The 25,418-nt window shown below is 45.3% G+C and overlaps 1 protein-coding gene across 2 annotated transcripts in view; it reads left to right on the forward strand.

Annotated features, from left to right (window-relative positions):
* The first annotated feature begins 207 nt into the window (after positions 1-207).
* BBS2 (Bardet-Biedl syndrome 2) overlaps positions 208-25,418 on the forward strand; it is a 65,445-nt gene continuing 40,234 nt past the window's right edge. Inside the window, exons 1-6 of one of the 2 annotated variants that reach the window (XM_040329151.1) lie at positions 208-313; positions 11,189-11,314; positions 16,307-16,534; positions 19,331-19,456; positions 21,557-21,619; positions 24,677-24,754. In XM_040329151.1, the coding sequence (XP_040185085.1) occupies positions 11,198-11,314; positions 16,307-16,534; positions 19,331-19,456; positions 21,557-21,619; positions 24,677-24,754 (612 nt within the window). In that variant the 5' untranslated portion in view covers positions 208-313; positions 11,189-11,197. The remainder of the gene's footprint in view (positions 314-11,188; positions 11,315-16,306; positions 16,535-19,330; positions 19,457-21,556; positions 21,620-24,676; positions 24,755-25,418) is intronic. The other variant, XM_040329150.1, reaches the window with a different exon arrangement.

The following is a 25,418-nucleotide window of genomic DNA, read 5'->3' on the forward strand; positions in this document are numbered from 1 at the left end:
TGGCTGTCTATAAGTTAGTAGTTATTGTACCAAGCAAGCACTGTAATACACAGAACACTCTGCTACACATGTGTTTTCTATTCCAGCCACACTGCTCTTCAGCAGCTGGAACTACAATTCCCAGAATGCACTTCGCTTCTAAAAACACTGAGCTTTACTCGTATGGCTTTCCCTTCCACCAATCAAGTGTCAGGGGGCGTGTTCTAACCTTTCATTACGTTCCCTGCTTCACTCCCTCAATGAACCTTCATGTAACTTTATTGACAACGGACAGTCTGACAACAGAGGGGTAGCTGGCTTCTACTCAGGGGAGGTGAGTTCTTTTTTAGTAAATAATAGTGAAATAGAGACATGGAGGGTGTGAGGAGAACAGCTGAGAACATTGGAAAACGTTGGAGCAACAGACAGCTGGGAAGAGAGAGTGGCCTGTTATGTGCTGGGAGAGGGTTGTCATGGTGACAGGAGACACAGCCTGATCCTGGGGACTCTTCTATGGACAGATACACAGCACTATAATCCTCATCTACAGGACTGAGGAGATCCACCATTGTGCAGAATGGGTGCTGTGGATAGTAGCAGTCTATATGTTATATCATAAACACAGAGAGGGGACACAAGAAATCAGCCTGGGAGGTTGTGTGCTATATATAGATCTATATCTATATATATATATATAAAATATGTGTGTGTGTGTGTGTATGTATGTGTATATATATATATGTGTGTGTGTATGTATGTGTGTGTGTATATATATATATATATATATATATATATATATATATATATATATATATATATATATATATATATATAATCTTTGTATTGAGGACATGATCAAAGCAGAAGTGTAGTGCGGGGGGGGGGGGGGGATGCACATGATGGCGGATGTAGACTGACCATACACCATGCAATCGGATTGTACAATCTCCTTTATAGTTACCAAAACGATGTAATCTGGCTATAAACCTACACAAGCCGTTCAGTTAACCCTTTTACTGCCATGGCGTATGTCATGTGTCAGTGGCAGCGGTGGGTTTACAACCATCCAGCCCCAGGAGTGAGTGTAAATCTGTCAAGCCAAAGGGAAGTGATCTATCGGCTCCATTTCCACACACCCTGGTAACGGCCGGCCACTTACCCCCCCCCCCCCCTGTGGGTGAAGCTGGGTAGAGGGGAGGGAGACCAGCGTACATCCATTTATTGATCCTCCTCTTCTTGACCCGGCAGCGACATGTAAAACATCACGTCCGGGTCCCTGTGAAACGAGTGCGATCTGCACTGCATTTGTTTCCTTGAATGCCAGATGAGACATCCTAATGCTGGGATATGCACTTAGCGGACCTCCAGCTGTTGCAGAACTACAAGTCCCATGAGGCATAGCAAGACTCTGACAGCCACGAGCATGACACCCAGAGGCAGAGGCATGATGGGACTTGTAGTTTTGCAACATCTGGAGGTCCGCTAATTGCATATCCCTGTCCTAATGGATCGTTAAAGAGAACCTGTCACCAAAAGAAAATGTATCACACAGGGCAGTGGTCATCACCTTGGGGAGATGCAGACTAGAATACTGAAATCACTGAGCAGAAAATGATATCACCTGTGATGTATTTCAGTTATCTTGCAAACCTGGGCCCTGAGGACAGGGTTGATGACCACTGACAAAGGGGGACAAAAAATGTAAAAACCAATCATGTTACACCCAAGCACCTACAATCCCAACCCAAAAGATTTTTCAGCCCCTCCCGCATACACACACACACACACACACACACACACACACACACACACACACACACACACACACACACACACACACACACACACACACACGTATGAATGTAAATGCATGCGTCAGGCGTGAATATGCACAAAACTGATACGTGTTACATATCACCATGAACATTGAAGTGAGAGCAGTATGTCTAGGCCCATTATTCATATATAACTCGGAATTGATGACCTGTAGAGGTTTTTAAGGTGTCGCCTATGCAAAATATAGTTTGTTGGCATTTCACAGCAAACGCAAATTTTAAGGTTTGACATATTGGGTATCTAGAAGAGGAAAGGTCTGGATAGCCGCACTCCAATAAAAAACACCTTTATTGTGCAAAAAAACAAAAGTACAAATCACAGCAGGGTACGGGATAAAAAACTGACGCGTTTCACACTCTCAACAGTGCTTAGTCATAGCTATCGGGCACTGCCTGCAATGGCATGCATGGAACACCTGTACATCCCAGCGTGGGTAAACCCAGCCCTTTTGGCTGCATTGGCACTTTAATGGGGACTCCCAAGTAAAAGCAGAAATGCATTAAGGTAAAAGAAACCTTCTACATTTACAACCACTAACATATATTCAGGGATGGAGACTGTAATTATTGCGTAAAGCTATAAAATTGAGTGCTGCCCCATTGGCTGCTTGGCTCTCAGCTGTAACCAGCCCTAAACATACAATTTTTATTTTTTTATTAAAGTGGAGCTCTGCTGTAAAAAAAAATATTAAAAGCCAGCAGCTACAAATACTGCAGCTGCTGTCTTTTAATATTAGGACACTTACCTGTCCTGGAGTCCAGTGACGTCAGCAGCAGAAGACGAGCGATCGCTCGTCACTCTGCTGCCCCCCCCCCCCCGCCATCCTCGGTGAGGGAACCAGGAAGTGAAGCGCTCCGGCTTCACTGCCCAGTTCCATACGGCACATGCGCCGTGCTCACTAGTCCCCGCTGTGTTCTGGGAGCCATGTGTTTCCGAGAACACAATGGGGGGGAAACTGACGTTCTGCCCGCAGTCTACCCGCAGACTGTATGGCTGGAAGTGGGTGCAAATACCATAGACAGGTTTCTGCACCCCCTCCCCCCTGAAAGGTGTCAAATGTGACACCGGAGGGCGGAGGGTTCCGATGAGCGATGAGGGTGGAACTCCGCTTTAAGAAAAATAGGTTCAGTAAGTACAAAGCATATGAAAAACATTGTTTTTCACATTGTGAACAAAACAAATAAGCAAGAAAAAAAACAGTCGAGGATAGACTTCATTCAGAAAAGAAAGTCTACACAATGCAAAGAATACCTACCGTGTTTTTCCTCGAAAATAAGACCTACCCCAAAAATAAGACCTAGCGCTATTTTTCAGGATGGCTGCAATATAAGCCCTACCCCAAGAATAAGTCATAGTTCGAGGTGATTGTGTGCTTTTCGAGGAAACGCGGTATAATCCTGTTACGGCAGTGTGCTGTGTGTATGTGTGTGTGTCTCTAGCGGTGTTAGATCCTGTTGCGGCAGTGTACTGTGTGTGTGTCTCTAGCGGTGTCAGATCCTGTTGCGGTGGTGTGTGTGTCTAGCGGTGTCAGGTGCCTTTGATACAGAGCGGCGCTCAGCTGATCTCCCCGCTGGTCTCCTTTTTTCCCACCTGTCTGTGGGAGATCTCGGCCCCCCTCCCTCCACAGAGCTTCGGCGGGTCATGGAAAGTACGGTGCAGAGCCTCTGCAATCAACATGTCATACTGTGTTCGGTATGCAGCATGGATACTCCTGTCTCTACAAGGTATTCACAGATTATTTTTCACATGCTGGTGTGCTCTCTTCCCTATTTTGAGCATTGCAGAGGGAGGGGGGCTGGGGTCCCTCGCTGGTGGCTGTGAGAGGTGGAGGAGAGCTGAGGTGTTTGGCACTGTTGGATTTCAGGGGCACACACATTCTGTATTGTGTGCTACTGTAAAAGAAAGAATTTGGGCATTTTAAGTTTGTTCAAACTAGGGATTCCTGACAGGCAGGGAGAGAGAGAATATTTTAAGACCTACCCCGAAAATAAGCCCTACTGGGTCTTTTGTTGACAAAATTAATATAAGACCCAGGCTTATTTTCGGGGAAATGCGGTAGAAGGCTGAAGTAACCTATCATGCTACAATATCTACTATACAGTACATTTTTAAAAGCCTGAGGATGAACAGAGTTTTTGCAAAAATACTTCATATAAAGAATAAAAGAAGGGCTCTAATACTCATGATGGAGAACTAGGCCTTTGGCCATGTAAGCTCAGTTGAACAGGAGGATCAAAGTTTAGAATGAATGATCCTTTCCTTCATCAAAGATCATGTGACCAGAAGCCCAGGTCCTCTGGTTGGCATTGGAGGGAACATCGAACACTTTTTTTCCCCTAGGAACAGTTTCTATTCCAGTCCTTCTAACGCCCCGTACACACGATCGGAATTTCCAATGGCCTAAAATCAGATGGAATTTTTCTAAAAAGCGGTGACATAAAACACTACGACGAGCCAAGAAAAATTAAGTTCAATGCTTCCGAGCATGAGTGGACTTAATACTGAGCATGCGTGCGTTGCACACAGACGATAGGAATTTCCTATCGGCTTTTTTTTCCCATCGTAAAAAAAAAATAAAACATGTTCCATTTCTAAACACCGCTGGAAAACTTTTTTCATTGGAAATTCTGATCGTGTGTACGCGGCATAATACTCTTTATTTATTCACCCAACAACAGTTTTGTAGAAAACGTACTATATTATGAGCCTCTCCATGCTTTACTTTTTTTCCCCCAAGGCCAGTTTACATTATCGTGATTGCTGACTTATGTTTACACCCACACCGCCATATTCTCCCTGGCCTTGTGTCAGTAATTTACTGACTTGTAGACGAAGCTGTATTGTTATTAGACTAAGTGGTTTTATCTCCTTACGAGCTAATCCTTATGTCTGCTGGGAGGATGGGACTCAGCAGATCACTGTTGTGCAGAGATCTTCAAACTACGACCCTCCAGCTGTTGCGGAACTACACATCCCATGAGGCATTGTAATACTCTGACATTCACAGACATGACCAGGCATGATGGGAATTGTAGTCCCTGAACAACTGGAGGGCCGTAGTTTGAAGACGCCTGCGTGTTGTGTGTGAAAATGGTGGAAATGTGACTCCTGATTTGCCGCCTAGGTGTTCCTCCACTCTGGGATTCATTGGACATCATTTAGGAATCGGTGTCACAGTTTCAGAGGACAATTCTTGCATTTCTGTAGCTCAGGTGTAGACAACCCTGGAGAGGTGGAGATCTACCTTATCAACATGAAAGAAAATTAAAGATCACCAGGGTGCAGAGCGTGGTGTTTTTTTGTTTTTGTTTTAGGAGATAACCTAGCAAGGCCCTATTACAACATTAAAACATTAGCAGGGTTAGAAAACTTCAGGGGTCAGTAGTAAGTACCGTATTTATCGGCGTATAACGCGCACTTTTTTTCCCTTAAAATCAGGGGGAAATCGTGGGTGCACGATATACGCCGATACTGCTGTTCCCGAGCGCCGCCGCCAACATATACCGAGCACAGTACACTCGGGTACACTCGTCTAGGCTTGGCTCCATTCGCGGTCACGCCCTGTCCCGCCTCCTAGCCTTTATGCAAGAGGAGCCGAGCGTGGCCGAGTGTACTGCGCTCGGTATATGTCGGCGGTGGCGCTAAGAGACAGCGCGCGAACGTTGGAGAAGCGGGGAGGACAGCGCGGGAGAAGTGGGGAGGACACCACCAAGGCCGCAGACAGACGCCGGACCGGACAAGGCGGCCAATGGACGTGCAATGGAGGGGCATTCAAACTGTAAGTATTTCTTTTTTTTCCCTTAGAATTCCCTTCTAGGTTTGGGGTGCGCGCTATACGCCGGTGCACGCTTTACCCCGATTAATACGGTAATTCAGCATTCAGAGGTCAGTAGAATGTAGCACAGAGTTCAGAAGTACAGTGGAACCTCGGTTTACGAGTAACGCGGATAACGAGCGTTTTGAAAGACGAGCAACTTAAAAAAAAAAATTATGACTCGGTTTACGCGTGTTGTCTCGCAAAACAAGCAGAATTCAAGCTAATGGGATGTGCAGTACCGCATTTGGCCTGAGGTGTGGGGGAGCCAGAGCTGTTCGGAAATGCTTGGAAATATTTAGAAATACTCCATACCCGGGTGTTTTCGAGCCTTTCTGAGGTCAGCCGAGCTGTCTTCGGGCCTTTGCGAGTGTTCGTGAGGCTCTACAGCGCCCCCCCCCCCCACCTCTGGCCATATGTGGTATTGCATGCTAGTGAAGTCAATGCGGAACAAATTATTTTCGTTTCCATTGACTTCTATGGGAAAACTCGCTTTGATTATGAGCATTCTCCTGGAACGGATTATGCTTGTTATCCAAGGTTCCACTGTAAGTGGTGCAGGGGTCAGGATTAACTCAGGGTTCAGTAGTATGTACTGTTCAATGTTAAAAGGTTAAGGTTACAGTGCATCCGGAAAGTATTCACAGCGCTTCACTTTTTTCACATTTTGTTATGTTACAGCCTTATTCCAAACTTGATTAAATTCATTATTTCCCTCAAAATTCTACAAACAATACCCCATCATGACAACGTGAAAGAAGTTTGTTTAAAATCTTTGCAAATTTATAAAAAAAAAAAAAATGAGGGGGAAAAAAAAATCCCATGTACATAAGTATTCACAGCCTTTGCTCAATACTTGTTGAAGCAGCTTTGGAACCAATTACAGCTTCATGTCTTTCTGAGTATGATGCTACAAGCTTGACACTCCTATTTTTGGGCAGTTTCTCCCATTCTTATTTGCGGGACCTCTCAAGCTCTATCAGGTTGTACGGGGAGCGTCGGTGCACAGCCATCTACTGGGATGTTTAACCACTTAAGACCCAGACCTTTATGCAGGTAAAGGACCTGGCCAGTTTTTGCGATTCGGCACTGCGTCGCTTTAACTGACAATTGCGCGGTCGTGTGACATGGCTCCCAAACAAAATTGGCGTCCTTTTTTCCCCACAAATAGAGCTTTCTTTTGGTGGTATTTGATCACCTCTGCGGTTTTTATTTTTTGCGCTATAAACAAAAATAGAGCGACAATTTTGAAAAAAAAATAATATTTTTTACTATAATAAATATCCCCAAAAAAGATATAAAAAATCATTTTTTTTTCCTCAGTTTAGGCCGATACGTATTCTTCTACCTATTTTTGGTAAAAAAAAAATCGATTGGTTTGCGCAAAATTTATAGCATTTACAAAATAGGAGATCGTTTTATTGCATTTTTATAAAAAAAAATGGCGGTGATCAGCGTTTTTTTTTTTTTTTTTTTTTTTTTTTCGTGACCGCAACATTATGGCAGACACGTCGGACAATTTTGACCCATTTTTGGGACCATTGTCATTTTCACAGCAAAAAATGCTATAAAAATGCATTGTTTACTGTGAAAATGACAATTGCAGTTTGGGAGTTAACCACAACAGGGCGCTGAAGGGGTTAATTGTGACCTCCATATGGGTTTCTAACTGTAGGGGGGCGGGGCTGGACGTGTGACGTCATTGATTGTGTTTCCCTATAACAGGGATCACACGATCAATGACGGCGCCACAGTGAAGAACGGGGAAGCTGTGTTTACACACAGCTCTCCTCGTTCTTCAGCTCCGGAGGACCGATCGCATGCGCAGCGGGGATCCTCAGCTAAAGGCCCGGCAGCCGCCGGCCCTTGCCGGAATGAAGTCTCCCGCGCACATGCGCGCGAGTGACGACATCGCCGCTCCAGCCAATCACAGCGCTGGACCGGCGATACCCGGAAGACACGCCGAGGCAAGATGACATCTCGCTCAGCGTGGACCAGGTAAGTTCTCAACACCTCGTTCCAAGGTAAGTATTTCATAATGAGCTAGTATGCGGTGCATACTAGCTCATTATGCCTTTTGCCTTTCAGGTGTAAAAAAAAATAAAACTTGTTGCGGGTATACAACCGCTTTAATGCATTAGGGTTAAAAAACATCTGTGTATTAGTGCCCCCCCCGAGCCCCCCTTTACTTACCTGACCCTTCGAAAGTCCCGCGCCCTGAACGCGCGGGCTTCTGGGCCACCTTCCTGGCTCATTCATTGGTTGATTGAAAGCAGCGCAGCCACGCTGCTGTCAATCACATCCAATGGTGCGGCACGCCGGGGGGCAGGGCCGAGCGATACAGTGAGCGGCTATGGCCGCCGGCTGTATCACGGGAGCGCGCCCGCAAGCACTTAACACCATGCAAGCTCGCTCGCATTAAGGTGTTGAGTCCTTGCGAGGAGGAGCCAAGACAGCCGCCGAGGGACCCCAGAAAAACAGATTCGGGGCCACTCTGTGCAAAACGAGCTGCACAGTGGAGGTAAGTATAACATGTTTGTTATTTAAAAAAAAAAAATACCTTTTGAGTGATCCTTTAATCGGGTTCAAGTCTGGGCTCTGGATTTTGATTGTATAGAGAATATTATGTTACAGAAAATCAGGATCTTCTGTACAAGAAACCTCTTTGTCTTGCGTTATCATTAAGCTTATAAAATAACCGCGCAGTGTGCAAATATAGACTTTCTAATATTTTTCATGAATGTTGCTCTAGGTAGCACAATGGCTGTCCTTGTGTGTTCCTGTGTTCCTCGTATTATTCAAAGATATGATTATTTTTATTATATTACTTGTAAGCTATTCAAAGTGGAAGTGCAGGAATATTTATAAACACCTATTGATGAAAAAAAATACAATAAATGTCAGGAGGAGGGAGCAGAGGGACAACCTCTTCAGTGTGCTGCTGTTTTTTTTTTTGCCTTTATTTTGTCTAATCCAGTAGTCTTCAAACTGCAGCCCATTGCTTGCTTTAGCTGACTCTTGTTGCAATATTTCACTCTCTGACACCAACGAAGGGGCACAATTCCCCCCACTGACACCAATGATGAAGCATGATTCTTTCCACCCAATGACACCAACAATGGGGCACAGTTTCTCCCAGTGTCGCCAAGGTAGGGCACTTTTTTGCTCCCACTGATGCCGGGGGTTTACTTGTTTACGTGTTCATCCGATCAGCAGACAGATGGAAAAATAGGATTTTCCTCCGTCTGCAGAAACGGAGCATAGCGGAGACTGATGAGATCGGATGACAGCGGATGTTTATCCGCTGACATCCGCAATCCCATAGGGATACATGTATCCGAAAACGGATGGATGAAAAACAGAGATACGGTCCGCATGTGTGAAAGAGCCCTTAGTGGTTATACTGTGGGCGAGCGGCACCGTCCAAGATCACACACCTGTACATCAGCGGGGCTCTTCTGGGTTTGTGGGCGCGCAGGTGCGTGCCTGCTGCTGACCACGCTGTGGTTGGACACAGCGCGATTTTGTCAGCAGGTCCCGGCCAATGATTTATGGCTGAGACCTGCTGATCGGTTGTGTCCAATTACAACACAGAGCCCTGTGTGTACAATCACACAGGGCTCTGTACACTGATTAGTGATCTGGATTTTTCTTTTCTCTGCAAAGCACATATTTATCCCTTGATTGCCCCTAGATGTTAACCACTTCCCAGCCAGTGTCATTAGTATAGTGTCAGTATACAGTATTATCACTGATCACTGTATTAGTGTCACTAGCAATGTCAGTTAGTGACGCTCCCAGATAGTATCTGTTAGGCTGGTTTCACACTGAGGCGTGCAGCCGCGGTGACGGTATAGCCGCGCTACTTGTAGCGCGGCTATACCGTCGTATTTACCGCGATATTCGGGCGCTAGCGGTGAGGTTTTAACCCCCGCTAGCGGCCGAAAAAGGGTTAATACCGCCGTATTACAGCGCTTTCCCATTGATTTCAATGGGAAGGCGCGGTATAGGAGCGGTGAACACACCGCTCCTATACCGCAGTAAAGATGCGGCTAGCAGGACTTTTGGAGCGTTCCTGCTAGCGCACCGCTTCAGTGTGAAAGCCTTCGGGCTTTCACATTGAAGACTACATGGCATGATTTATCATGCGTTATAGCAGCGCTATTTTTAGCGCTGTACCACATGAAAAACGCCCCAATGTGAAAGGGGTCTTAGGGTGCTGGCCAATCTGGCGCTATCAGAGTCCCACTATAGGTCCCTGATCACCGCCATTAGGGCCCTTTCACACGGGCGGACGAACGGACCATTTTTTACAAGTCCGTTTACGGACATGTAATGTATCCCTATGGGATTGTGGACGTTAGCGGATGATGCATCCGCTAACGTCCGTAACGATCCGCCTCCGCAAAGATCCGCTTTTTCAGACGGAAGAAAACCCAATTTTTCTTCCGTCTGGCGGAACGGATCGGATGAATACGGACACACGGTCCGTATTCATCCGATTCCCCATAGGGGAGAGTGGAGGAGAGACGGGGCGGTCTCTGCACAGTGTGCGGGGACGGCCCTGTCTGCCGACAGCTCAGCAGGGATTTACGGATGATCCCCGCTGAGCCGACGGACACACATGGGGCGGATCAATACGGATCCGCTCCGTGTGAAAGGGCCCTTACAGTATAGGGTCTATAACTGTATAAGTTCTAGTGTGTGTGTGTGTGTGTGTGTGTGTGTGTGTGTGTGTGTATTTATCATATATATCTCTACTTGTTTGTAGACACTACAAATTTTGCACAAACCAATTAATATATACTTATTGGAATTTATTTACCATACAGGTAGCAATATAAGAAAAGGAGAATTTGGGATTCTTGGGGTGCAAATGACACAAACAGATATAAAAAAAGATTTTATTTTATAAAAAATTTAAATTGACAGAATAAAATCCATCCAGTATAGTATAGTTTCAGAGTGTGTGAAATGACAAAATCCTCGACATGTTTCACCGCTGTTAGTAGCTTCCTCAGGAGAATTACATTTGTCAGGCACTATCTACTGAAAAATAGAAAAGGAGAACAATACAAATAATTACACAATATGATACATCCAAAAATACACATATCATAGAAAAATAAACACAATTAATATCTATTCCTAAGCTGGCTGAGGTCATAATGACCAAGCTATAATAGGAGCGGCAATTACCTGTGTATGGACTAGTAAGGACATACATGTAGCAGATTACATTTTGGCCTAAATTTCTGAAGACTTTTTTTTTTATTTTTATTCTATATGTTTTATAATCGAAAGTAGAAAATATTATGTTTATATTGCAAAGAATAAAGAACCCAGTAGTCAATAAATACCACCAAAAGAAAGCTATATTTGTGTTAAAACATGCTAGAAATGTCATTGGTGTACACTACAGTGTTGCATGACCGTGCTATTGCCAAGTAGCGCAGTGCTAAACAGAAAAAATGGTCTGGTTTTGAAGTAAAACCTTCTGAAGGCCAAGTGGTTAATAGTTTTTCCTAATTGTGATTTTTCTTGTTTGTGTGTTTACAGGGATTCATCATGCTTGTTCCAATATTTACCCTAAAATTAAATCACAAAATCAATCCTCGAATGGTGGCAGTGGGAAAATATGATGGCGTTCACCCGTGTCTGACTGCAGCTACACAGGCTGGAAAGGTATGTGTTCATGTTTAAGAGGCAACCCCAATTTTAGCAATAAAAAAGGAAAGTGAGTAGACTGGTATGGCATTTGGGTGACCAATCTAATATTCCGCACCTCATCCAAGGAACTTAATGGGATTTTTAGGGTGCCAACACTCATAGAGCAATCAACTTTATATAAAACAAGTTTATTAACAGGTTTCGCCAAACTTGGCTTCTTCAGGGGATATCACAGACCATCATTTGTCACAAAACTCTAATGTTGCGTACACATGATCGGAAATTCCGTCAAGAAAACCGTGGATTTTTTTCCCACGGAATGTTGACTCAAACTTGTGTTGCATACACACGGTCACACAAAATTCCGACCACAAGAGAGTGGGTTAACGCAGTTACTGAAACAATATGGAAGGAGAAGGTAGTATATACTAAGAGAAGAAACATCAGGGAATTTGGTAAAATGTGGAACCCTTGGTTGGGAAAAAAATGGGATACCCCATGTGAAAGGAAAACCCATTAACGCGGATAGTAAAGTGGAGGGGAGGGAGGAGGAAGGGCTGGGGGATAGGAAATTGAATAAATGTGGGATATTGAAAAGGTTATGGTATATGTGAAATAAGACATTTTTAATTATATGGATTAACCACTTCCCGACCGCCGCATGTACATATACGTCAGTAGAATGGCACGTACAGGCACATTGGCGTACCTGTACGTCCCTGCCTAGACGTGGGTCCGATCGGGACCCCCCCCCCGCTACATGCGGCGGTCAGGTTCCCTCGGGGAGCGATCCGGGACGACAGCGCGGCTATTTGTTTATAGTCGCGATCGCTCCCCGGAGCTGAAGAACGGGGAGAGCCGTATGTAAACACGGCTTCCCCGTGCTTCACTATGGCGGCTGCATCGATCGAGTGATCCCTTATATAGGGAGACTCGATCGATGACGTCATTCCTACAGCCACACCCCCCTACAGTTGTAAACACACACTAAGTGAAGACTAAATCCTACAGCGCTCCCTGTGGTTAACTCCCAAACTGCAACTGTCATTTTCACAATAAACAATGCAATTTAAATGCATTTTTTGCTGTGAAAATGACTGGTTCCAAAAATGTGTCAAAATTGTTCGAAGTGTCCGCCATAATGTCGCAGTCACGAAAAAAAACGCTGATCGCCGCCATTAGTAGTAGAAAATTTTTTTTTTATAAAAATGCAATAAACTATCCCCTATTTTGTAAACGCTATAAATTTTGCGCAAACCAACCGATAAACGCTTATTGCGTTTTTTTTTTTTAACCAAAAATAGGTAGAAGAATACGTATCGGCCTAAACTGAGGAAAAAAAAAATGTTTATATATGTTTTGAGGGATATTTATTATAGCAAAAAGTAAAAAATATTGCATTTTTTTCAAAATTGTCGCTCTATTTTTGTTTATAGCGCAAAAAATAAAAACCGCAAAGGTGATCAAATACCACCAAAAGAAAGCTCTATTTGTGGGGAAAAAAGGACGCCAATTTTGTTTGGGAGCCACGTCGCACGACCGCACAATTGTCTGTTAAAGCGACACAGTGCCGAATTGTAATAACCCCTTGGGTCATGTAGCAGCATATTGGTCCGGTCCTTAAGTGGTTAATATGGTTGTAACCTGTTTTTATATGATGAAGAAAATGTAATAAAGAGTACGGAAACGTAAGAACGCGTGACGTACAACACTACGACGAGCTGAGAAAAATTAAGTTTAATGCTTCAGAGCATGCGTTGTTTTGGAATTGCATACAGACGATCGGAATTTCCGACAAGAACTTTTCCTCTGCGCCTCTGCAGACCAACCCTTTTCCGGCCGCTAGCGGGGGTTAAAACCGCACCACTGGCGGCCGACTATCTCCGCAATTCCGACGGTATAGCGCCGCTAAAAATACCGGCGCTATACCGCCACTGCACCTCCCGCCCCGGTGTGAAAGGAGCCTAAGAAAGGCCACTGCAAAAGCAAACAAAGAATATGAACTAGTATGATCTATCATAGAGGTCTAAGAATATTTAATAAGCCCAACAAACAAGCAATAAATGATTATTTTGCATTGCTGATGAGTCAGAGATGAAAAAAGACTCACATGCAGTTGGGGTTTGATATATGACGGTGTATCCCCAAGTAAAGCTAGACATATACATTTAGGTTTCTCTTTGGCTAAGCAAGAGAGAATTATAAATTCCTCCATACTTGCTAACCTGCCTGGGTGGAGGAATCTCCTCTGCTGTCTGTCATATTTAGGCAGCCAAATCACTCATGGCTGTATGAACACCTGAACAATTGTCAGTGACTTTGATCTCTGCGCTCTCAGAGCCCTGGGTGTTCTTTTATGACCAGGTAGGCATTAAGGGATCAAGAAACAATGGAATCATTATCATTGTATAATACACACATTCATGCTCTGTTGTGTGTGGTATGAGCAGGATCTTAGAGGAGCTGTGAATGTGGTACCAGATTGTACTTGTACATCATCTTTTCTTTGTGTCTAGTGAGAAACATCTGTGCTTGTAGTCACTTGTAACATGTAGACATTTTGCTCCCTCCTCCTGACACAGTACATTGCTTTATTGTTAAATACCCTCTAAAGCAGGGGTGCTCAACCTGTGGTGTGGCCCGCAGAACCCTCTAGCCCACAACCTCAAACCAGGGAAGTGCATGCCCATGTTCTGGGATCTAAGCAAGTCCAGATTGTGATCAACGGGATGCTGACCTGCCATCCCAGAGCATCAGAGTGCGTGGAGCTGGCGCTGGCGGCGGAGGAAGCAATCGATCGCGGCGGAAGTAGGAGACACATAAGCCAATGCTTCCTCTGGCTCTTGTCCCAGGTGGAGTTATACGAAGTGCACTTCACCTGGGACCTTTCACTTTCAATAGATTTTTATTGAAAACATTTTTAAGTACAAAACATAGCGTAAAAGGACTTTTTGTAATTGCCGAAAAGATATTAGACAGCAGGAAAGTAGCTGCTGAGAATGTAAAAATTCGCAACAGTCTAAATAAGATATTAAAGCCGAGTTCCACCCTGAAAAAAATCTTTCCACCAAAAATCTAAAAAAAAAAAAATAGTTTTACTTACCCTAAATTAAAGCAGATCTCCACCCTAAAGTGAAGTCGCGCTGATCAGCACCCTCCCCCCCTCCGGTGTCACATTTGACACCTTTCAGGGGGAGGGGGGTGCAGATACCGGTCTAAAGACCAGGTATTTGCACCCACTTCCGGCCACACGTCACGGGCAAAAGACGTTTTTTTTTCTGACATCCTGTCCGTCCCCCGTTGTGTGCTGGGAACACTCGGCTCCCAGCACACAGCGGGAGCCAATCAGCGGGCGCAGCGCGACTCGCGCATGCGCCGTAGGGAACCGGGCAGTGAAGCCAGAGCGCTTCACTTCCTGGTTCCTTCACCATGGATGGAGGGGGGAGCAGCAGAGTGACGAGCGATCGATCGTCCTCTGCTGCGGACGCTGCTGGACTCCAGGACAGGTAAGTATCCTAATATTAAAAGTCAGCAGCTGCAGTATTTGTAGCTGCTGGCTTTTAATATTTTTTTTTGAGCGGACATCCGCTTTAAATAGCTGTTGCTATGCGGAAGTCCCGAATCTGCCTCTTCATCTTTTGCTGTGGATTCTCTTCCTCCTCCTACACTCGGTTTCTTCTTGTGAATGGGGCGCGCTGCATTCTGGGAACTGTGTGTATCCCAGAAAGTAGCCGGCCCATTCACAAAGCGCTGCGCTGCTCGCACATGCGCAGTAGGAAACGGGCAGTGAAGCTGCACAGGCTTCACTGCCTGTTTCCCTTACTGTGGATGGCGGCGCCTGGAGCTGCCAGGATCGAGGATCGGCCTTGGCGGGGGCTGACATCGCTGGCTACTAGGACAGGTAAGTGTCCTTATTAAAAGTCAGCTACAGTGTTAGCAGCTGCTGACTTTTAATTATTTTCTTTTTTTTTTTACCGGACCTCCGCTTTAAAGCGGAGCTCCAGCCCCTCTCCAAAAATTTTAAGTCGGCAGCTAAAAATACTGTAGGAGGAGCCGCAAGAACCGTTGTGGGACCCCAGAACAGGAGGTTTGGGGCCACTCTGTGCAAAACAAACTGCACAGTGGAGGTAAGTATGACATGTTTGTTATTTAAAAAAAAAACAAAAAAAAACGGGACCTTTACAACCACTTTAACTCTTTAGGTTTTCAGCCTATGGCAGTGTTCTGTAGTTGTACATATATATGGAATATTATATGTGGCCTTTTACTGATGTCAGGGGCTGCATTTGAAGCCACCCCAGAAGTTGACAAACATTTATGCAAGTAATGAACAGTATTTACAAAGTGTCACTGTTTTTGCCTTACAATTTGTGATATTTCAGGCCAATTCACCTTTAAAATTAAGTACCGTATTTATCAGGGTATTGCGCGCTCCGGCGTATAGCGCGCACCCCTAATTTTGACCTTAAAATCCTGTAAAAAAACATTTTATTACATTTTACTACTTACAGTTTTGGTGTCTTGCCCGGCGTCCATCGGCCACCTCGTCCGGTCCGGCGTCCGTCTGCGGCCTCGGTGGTGTCCTCCCGGCTTCTCCCGCGCTGTCTTCATGTCGAATCCCTGCTTCCCGCGCTCAGTTTGAAGCCTCCGCCAACGTATACCGAGCGCAGTACACTCGGGTATATTCGGCCAGGCTCGGCTTCTCACGCATAAACGTCACAGAGCGTGACTACGAGCTAAGCCGAGCCTGGCCGAATGTACCCGAGCGTACTGCGCTCGGTATATGTCGGCGCAGGCATTCAAACACGGCGCGGGAAGCGGGTATCGGCGTATATCGCGCACCCACGATTTTGCCCTGATTTTCAGGGCAAAAAAGTGCGCGGTATACGCCGATAAATACGGTATTTTATAGATCTGAAGATTCCCTTTTTATAAGTGTCCTTTTCATGAGTCGCATGTTTGTATGTTGTATTTTTTGTGTATTTTATGATGATTATCTGTTTTCAGGTTTTCATACATAACCCTCATGCCAGGAATCAGCGGCTTTCCTCAAATCGCTTAGTTCAGAGCGCTCATGACACCGATATTTCTCTACTAAATATCAACCAGAGTGTCAGCTGCTTGACTGCTGGATTACTGGACCCTCATCAAAGCTGTGACTCTCTTATAGTGGGAACACAAACCAACCTCTTGGCCTATGATGTGCACAACAACTCGGACCTATTCTATAAAGAGGTGACCCATAATATCTTTTCTAAATGAGGGGCTGTGTGGGTGGATGACTTTGGGGTTGATTTACTAAAGACAATTAGACTGTGCAAGTGCAGTTGTTCCAGAGATTAGTAAATGAGTTAAAACTTCACTTTGCAAAGAATACCCAATCACATGCAGGAAAAAGAAAAAAGGAAAGATTGGATGTCAGCAGAGCGTCTGCTCATTTGCTAAGCTCTGGAGCAACTGCACCTGCAGAGTGCACAGTCTATCTGCCTTTTGTAAATCCAACCCATTGTCTCTTATTTTTTGTTGTCATATAATTTACCGTATATATTTGAGTATAAGCCGACCCGAAAAATAAGCCGAGGCACCCAATTTTACCACAAAAAACTGGGAAAACGTATTAACTCGATTATAAGCCTAGGGTAGGAAATGCAGCAGCTACTATAAGGCTGCATTCACACTGTAACGCCGCGCACGCGGCGTATTTTGCCGCGATTTGTTTAACTTTTTTTTTTTTTTCTTTTTTTAACAAGACATTTACATTGATGTCTATGGCCGAACGCCAATGCTGCCTGAAAAAAAGGGTCCTGGGACTTGTTTTCAGGCGGCAGGCGTATGGCGTTTCGGCGTTCGGCGTGAGATGTGAACCATCTCATAGACATCAATGCAAATTCGCCCCTCCAGCGGCACGGGCGTCGCGCTTCAGGCGTTTTGTCGCCTAGGTGTGAATGCAGCCTAAGTGGAAAAGAGGGTCAACAAAGCCCATCTGCAGCTTCACTGTGCCCATTTGCATGCCTCACTGTGCCCATTTGCATGCCTCACTGTGCCCATTTGCATGCCTCACTGTGCCCATTTGCATGCCTCACTGTGCCCATTTGCAGGCTGACTGTGGCCCATTTGCAGGCTGACTGTGGCCCATTTGCGGGCTGACTGTGGCCCATTTGCGGGCTGACTGTGGCCCATTTGCGGGCTGACTGTGGCCCATTTGCGGGCCGACTGTGGCCCATTTGCGGGCCGACTGTGGCCCATTTGCGGCCCGACTGTGGCCCATTTGCGGCCCGACTGTGGCCCATTTGCGGCCCGACTGTGGCCCAATAGCGGGCCGACTGTGGCCCATTTGCGGGCCGACTGTGGCCCATTTGCGGGCCGACTGTGGCCCATTTGCGGCCCGACTGTGGCCCATTTGCGGCCCGACTGTGGCCCATTTGCGGCCTGACTGTGGCCCATTTGCGGCCCGACTGTGGCCCATTTGCGGCCCGACTGTGGCCCATTTGCGGCCCGACTGTGGCCCATTTGCGGCCTGACTGTGCCCATTGCATCCCTCACTGTGCCCATTTGCAGCGTGATTGTGCCCATCTGCATACCTTGATCTCCCGCTGTTTCACGCAGTCAGCGGCCGTCCAGTGTAACAAAGCCCTGCCTCCTCGTCCTCGTGATAGGGGGAACACAGTTTCCCAGCAGTGAGTCAGTGTTCCGCCTATCATGGACGAGGAGGAGGCGGGGCTTTGTTACACTGGACAGCCGCCGACTGACTGTGTGAAACAGTGGGAGATCAGGTATGCAGATCAGAGAGACTCGAGTATAAGACGAGGGGAGCTTTTTCAGCACAAAAAAATGTGCTGGAAAAACTTGGCTTTTACTCGAATATATACGGTAATAAAGTGTTTTGGGCAGACCCTACTAAATAGCATAATGCATTGGAGACAGCTGTGCCCTGTGCCCACCAAGACCATGAGTTAGGACTGTAATTAAGGCGAGGAGGTGGAGAGGGAGAGGCCTCTAGTAAAGATGTCAGAATGACTGTCAAATTGTCACCTCCTCTGCAGGTGAGCGCCATCTTTCTTTTGGATGGAAACTGGCAGAAGACTAAATGTTGTTGTATGCAATTTTCTCTTTGCTGTCGTGGACAGAAATCTAAACCTGACAAGTTTCTAGACCTCAGTCACTCTATTCAAAGTGAAAAAAACGTATTTCTGGACTTTAGCTTTATAGCTCAAGCACCATGTTTTTTTCCCTTCCTGCACAGCATGCCAAGTAGGACCTATGCCAAGGATGCCAAACTCAATTTCATCACGGGCCACATCACCATTATGGTTGCACTCAATGGGCAACATTTTATCTGTAAGACTAGATATCCAAAGCACCCCACTCCCCCCCCTTACATCAGATGTAAAAAGTCATCATCAAAAGTCAAGAGTCACCCACCCTCCCTTATATCTCAGTGCACCCCCCTTACCTTGTGCTGCTGCTGGGAAGAAACTGGGGGCAGAGCTAGGAAGCAGAAAGTACAGGGTCTGGAGGAGGACCAGAGGAGGGCTGGCGTCAGCTGGCAGACTTTGCTGAATGCTGAGACCAGGGAAGGCAGAGATGAGAGGGTGCTGTGGCTGCATGGAGAAATGCAGGATCTGGCGTAGGGGTTCTGTCCTCCTCTCTGCTGCCGACTGCTGAGATAAGATGGGGGCGGGGACAAGGGGGTTGTCGCAGCTGCAGGAGAGATGCGAGATGAGATGGTCTGGCGGGCCGGATTTGGCCCATAGGCCTTGCGTTTAAGACTTGTGTCCTATACACTTCATCGGGTGTGCTGTGACTGGTAGTATGTGCTGCAGCAAGAATACTTTCCCCCTCATCCTTCTTTGCTGCAAAGATGTGTATATTCACTCTTATTATTTAATTCACAATTAAAATAAAATATAATTTTTCACTGCATTAATTTTCCTTAACTGAAACAAGTGTACTATGCTGAATCTGTTGCTTGTGTTATAAAGAGAACATATGTCTCTCACTATGATGTTAGTAATATGTTTTTTTTTTTAGATTGCAGATGGAGCTAATTCAGTAGTCCTGGGCAGCCTGGGAGATGTCAGTTGCCCCCTTGCCATCATTGGTGGAAACTGTGCCTTGCAAGGATTTGACTGCAAAGGAAATGACTTATTTTGGACTGTAAGTGCCTAAAACACATTTACAAAAAATGTGTCAAAATTGGGGTGCAATCAGCGCAAAAATATATAAAGATCAAAAGAGTGTTTAAAATAATAAAATAATTAATTGATGGCTGTAAGAATGAAGAACAACTAAAAGTTGTAATTCATAAGGATGCTAACTGAACACAAAAAAGGATAATCACAAAATCCCACAGTGAAACTGAAAATAGAAGGCAGTGCAGCGCAAACCAAAAAAGATAAATGATGTAAAATTTAATAATGAATTTTTTAAAATAAACTTTAAAATGAGTACCGTATTTTCCGGCGTATAAGGCGACCAGGCGTATAAGACGACCCCCTAATTTAAATTTTTTTAAAGATTTTTTTGCCTGTACTCACCGTATAAGACGACCCCCATTCCGATGCTTCATATTTCTTTCTTCTGGAGCCATATTCTTCTTCATTCTTGCTGGAGATGGAGCCAATCACGGTGATCGATGTATTCTATTAATGAATACAAAGCCTGCTTGGATTGGCAGAGGCTGTAACATCATCAGTCCACGCCTCTCTGACTCTCAAAGCCAATATGTATGTAGGCACTCGGATTGGCAGAGGTTGTTACCCCAATCCGAGCAGGCTCTGTATTCAATTGAATACATCGCTCACCAGGATTGGTTTAGCGGTATATACTGTATGTAGCCAAAGCTACATACAGTATTACGGCACATCCAGCAGGCATCCGAGCAGCTGACCCGGCGTATAAGACGACCCCTGCTTTTTGGCCAGTTTTTTTAAGTGTAAAAGGTAGTCTTATACGCCAGCAAATACAGTATGTGAAAGTCCAAAGAAAAAATCATGCGTCCAAATTCATAAAAACTCCACCACGTGTGTTAAAGTACACCAAAGATTCAAGATGTGATCCCTCCACCAGTGAAGATGGGTACTCTCACCTCAGCTTTTGACCCCTGTTTTACCAGAAGGTCAAATGGGCTTTTTAAATTCAATTGGAACACCGGATAACACAATGATGTTTGATAATCTTCAGAAAAGACCAGGAAGCACAGTATTACTCAGTGTAGCCGCCAAAAACATAACCCGGAACATGCAGAGAGATAAAATAAAATCTAAGAGCTTCCGTAGGGTTCAAATGAATTTAATTCAGTGTAAAACGTACAGGCTACTCACATATTAGCTGATAAGTTAAGGCATTGGAAACATGGCATCACAGCATCAAAACGAGTGTATGGGACCACAGCGAGCAACGTGATAAGAAGGCTCCTGACCCCCGGACGTGTTGCGTTTGACAACTTCCTCAGGGCTCCCAGGAAGTGGCAGGGGACATGACCGTAGGGTTGCCAGGTGCAGTGACTGGAGCCTGAACTTGTCAGTCCTGGGAGAGGGCACACTGGAAGATATGTGTGCCTTAAAGTGGTTGTAAACTTCAGATATGAAATATGAACAAAGCATATCCCCCTATAGTGTGTACTTGTCTTAATTAAGAGCGAATGGTGTAATTTCTGTCTGCTGCTTCATTCCTCCACTATCAGCATGAATCGCTCTGACAAGTTCTCTTGACACCAAGAGAAAAATGGTGACGGGAGGGAGTCCCAGCTGATTGCCAGCCTCAGCTCTGATCCTGTGTGTGCTCTCAGAGTTCTCCTTACTGAGCTCTGCAGAGTGTAACTTCAGCTCTCTGCCCCCTTTTTTTTCTGTATTCTCAGACAAGCTTTATAAATTCAGCACTTCAAACAGGTGTAGAGAAGAGAGGGCCGCAGATAGACAGGTACAACTTATGTAGGAGGATTCACTTGGTATATGTGAGTGCTTAAAGCCCATTTAACATACGTTTGCTGTAGAAAGATTTATATCTGCTCATCTTTTTCCACCGCTATTTAGTCCTGGCCTTTCCAAGACATTGCTACCAATGGGCTTCCAGGCCTGAAGCTGCACCAAACTGGGGGATGCTGGGAGACTCTAACTTCCCGCTTTTGGATTGCTCAAAAATGTCTCTAAAACCAAACTGTTGTAGATGTATTTATACTTGCAGAAGAATGAGGGGAAGAAAATGCATTAAAGTTGACATTAATGTTCTCTAACAACCAATATATTCTCATTTTAGGTGACCGGTGATAATGTTCGCTCATTAGCCTTGTGTGATTTTGATGGTGATGGGAAGAACGAGGTAAGAGTTTTATACTTCATGCACACTAAATTTTATTGATACATTTCTCTGGCCATTGAATCATCAAATCATGTTTTTATTGGACATGCACATCCAGGGCCGATCCGCCCTATAGGCTCACTATGCAAGCCACTTAGGGCCCCGCAAAGCTGCGGAGGGCCCCCCAAATTACCAGAGGCTCCACCTGGTGAGAAGTCATTTTCGGCCCCCCCCCCCCCAAACTTCTCAACTCGCTGGCTGCATGGGAGAAGAGGTAAGAAGTCAGCACCCCTGCTTCTCACTTTAATGTAAGATGTCATTTTCGACAGCAGAAAATTGCTCGTCACTCTGCTGCCCCCCTGCCATCCTTGGTGAGGAACCAGGAAGTGAAGCGCTCCGGCTTCACTGCCGGTTCCATACGGCACATGCGCGAGTCGCGCTACGCCTGCCGATTGGCTCCCGCTGTGTACTGGGAGCCGAGTGTTCCCAGAACACAACGGGGGGGACGGGAGGTGACGTCATGCCCGCAGTCTGCCCGAGACTGTGTGGCCGGAAGTGGGTGCAAATACCTGTCTTTAGACAGGTATCTGCACCCCCCTCCCCCTGAAAGGTGTCAAATGTGACACCGGAGGGGGGGAGGGTTCCGATCAGCGGGACTTCACTTTAGGGTGGAGCTCCGCTTTAAATAAAAGTACTTGATTGGTTACATGGATACACGGGTACAGGCTATACGTTGACGCGTTTCGGCTAAGAAGCCTTCATCAAAGCATTTTCTTTAACGAAGGCTTCTTAGCCGAAACGCGTCGGTGTATAGCATGTATAGCATGTGCCCATGAACCAATGTAACCAATAAAGTTCAAAATGTGCAAATGAATCAAATGGCAAACACTGCAAGGGAGCATACACGGACGGTTTTCCCAACCAAAGTTCTCCTGGCAGTTTTCTTGTTGGGAAAACCGGCCGTGTGTACAGGGGAAAAGGCACAGAGCCGTTTCCCTGTTTTCCCGGCGGTCTTTTGACCGTCGGGAAAACCGATCGTGTGTACTAGGCATCAAAGTCCGTTTTATTCCACTGAGGAAAGTCGGCAACAATGGCCTTATATGTCTCTCATAGGTTTCATATAACTAGCTCTGAACAGATTACATTTCAATTTTATGGTTCTGGGCCACCTTCTCTGTCCCTTTCCCCTCACGGCCATTACTGTCATGCTCCATCCGTCAGTTTTGTATGGGGAAAAAAAAAAAAAAGCTGAACCTGGAGGGGAAAAGACACTTGACTGTGACATGCACAGTGATAAAAATGGTGGGGAGAAAGTCGGCAGGAAAGCTACATAAATTTCCCCATTGTGCCCCCATAGGCCACACATGAATGCTCTCGCCATCGCTGAATCTTCATGAAGGAGCAATCATCTTTTATTGCTTTGACTTCTTTCAGATGATGAAAGATTAATTGGTTGTGATTGTTTACTATAATTTTACTTTTGTCTTGCTTTACTAAATGCTGTATGTCTGTTCATGTTACATTTCCTTATGAATACTGCTTTCAGAGAGTACACAGTGTTCCCTGTGTTTGTTTTTTATTATATTTCATAGTAGGAAATCTGAATTATTCTGGTGATCTAGAACAGGAGTCTTCAAACTTTTTAAACAAAGGGCCAGTTTAGTGTCCTTCGGACTTTACGGTGGCCGAACTGTGGCCAGTGTGAGTAGAAAATGTCCTGGCATCAGTGGGAGTAAACATTGCCCCATCATTAGTTTTAACATTTTTGGTTTTAGCAGGAAGAATAGTGTCCCATGCTTGGTATCAATGGAAGGAATAGTGCCCCATCGATGGTGTCAGTGGGAGGAATACTGCACCATGGTTGGTATCAATGGAAGCGATAGTATCACTTTAACCTCTTGCCGACCGCCCACCGTAGTTTTACGGCGGCAGGTCGGCTCGGCTGCGCAAAATCACGTGATTTTGCATTTCAGCCACTAGGGGCGCCCCCCGCTCCCCCCTGGTGCCGATGCGTGTGCCCGGCGGGCGCGATCACCGCCAGGCACGCGCGTTCGCTCGTTACAGAGCGAGAACCGGGAGCTGTGTGTGTGAATACACAGCTCCCGGTCCTTTCAGGGGGAGAAATGACTGATCGCATGTTCATACAATGTATGAACAGCGATCTGTCATTTCCGCTAGTCAGTCCCACCCCCCTTCAGTTAGAACACAATGAGGGAACATAATTAACCCCTTCCTCGCCCCCTAGTGTTAACCCCTTCGCTGCCAGTGGAATTTTTACAGTAATCGATGCATTTTTATAGCACTGATCGCTATATAAATGCCAATGGTCCCAAAAATGTGTCAAAAGTATCCGCCATAAGGTCGCAGTACCGATAAAAATCGCAGGTCGCCGCCATTACTAGTAAAAAAAAAAAATATTAATAAAAATGACAAAAATCTATCCCCTATTTTGTAGACGCTATAACTTTTGCGCAAACCAATCAATAAACGCTTATTGCGATTTTTTATTTTATTCATTTTTTTACAAAAAATATGTAGAAGAATACATATCGGCCTAAACTGAGAAAAATTGTCGCTCTATTTTTGTTTTATAGCGCAAAAAATAAAAACCGAAGAGGTGATCAATTACCATCAAAAGAAAGCTCTATTTGTGGGGAAAAAAGGACGCCAATTTTGTTTGGGAGCAACGTCGCACGACCGCGCAATTGTCAGTTAAAGCGACGCAGTGGCAAATCGCAAAAAGTGACCAGCAAAATGGTCCGGGGCTGAAGTGGTTAACAGTGTCAGTGGGAGGAATAGTGCCCCACCGTTTGTATCAGCAGGAGGAGTAGTGCCAGTAGTGTCAGTGGGAGAAATAGTGCCTCATCCTTGGTGTCAGTTGGAGAAATAAAGTCCCAAGGGCCAGATAGAGGCAAGCAAAGGGCCGCATCTGGCCCCCGGGCCGCAATTTGGAGATCCATGATCTAGAACATAGTATTTTTACAAAATTAACACATTTAAATATTATTCTAGTTTCTAAATCTACATTCCACATGCATGCAAGTTTTCATACTAATATTTTTAAATGACAAATTTCAGCTACTTGTTGGATCTGAAGACTTTGATATAAGAGTCTTCAAAGAAGATGAGCTTGTTGCTGAGATGACAGAGACAGAGGTAAGGTTTATTAGTTGTGACTTTTTCTATATGCTACTGTGATGTCCATATGCAAGTCTTATCATGCTTGGCTGCTTAGAAAAGCTAAGATGAAAAGTGTTACAAAGAAAGTAGTATGGTAATTATTATGATGAAAACACAATGTGGAGACTCCAATGCTTCTACTTTTAGGATTAGAAAATGTCACAGACTTTTATAGTCTCTGTGCCTGTTTGTGGAACAGAATGTACATACAAAATTATTAAAATGATAACTAATTGTACAGATGTCAGGACACGTTGAAGGCTTTATAGTAAAAAATTACCCGCTTTTTCCGGCTATCCTCTTGTGGAGGTTCACCCGGAAATAACATTTTTTACCCTTAGATTCCTGCTCATTTTGTCTAGGGGAATCGGCTAGTTGTTTTAAAATCGAAGCTGTACTTACCGTTGTAGAGAGCGATCTTCTCCGGCGCTTCCGGGTATGGGCTGCGGGACTGGGCGTTTCTATTTTGATTGACAGTCTTCCGATAGGCTTCCGACGGTCGCATCCATCGCGTCACGATTTTCCGAAAGTAGCCGAACGTCGGTGCGCAGGCGCAGTATAGAGCCGCACCAACGTTCGGCTTCTTTCGGCTACTCGTGACGCGATGGATGCGACCGTCGGAAGCCTGTCAATCAAAATA

This window comes from Rana temporaria, chromosome 11 (genome assembly GCF_905171775.1).
Source record: "Rana temporaria chromosome 11, aRanTem1.1, whole genome shotgun sequence".
In the NCBI taxonomy this organism is placed as follows: domain Eukaryota; kingdom Metazoa; phylum Chordata; class Amphibia; order Anura; family Ranidae; genus Rana; species Rana temporaria.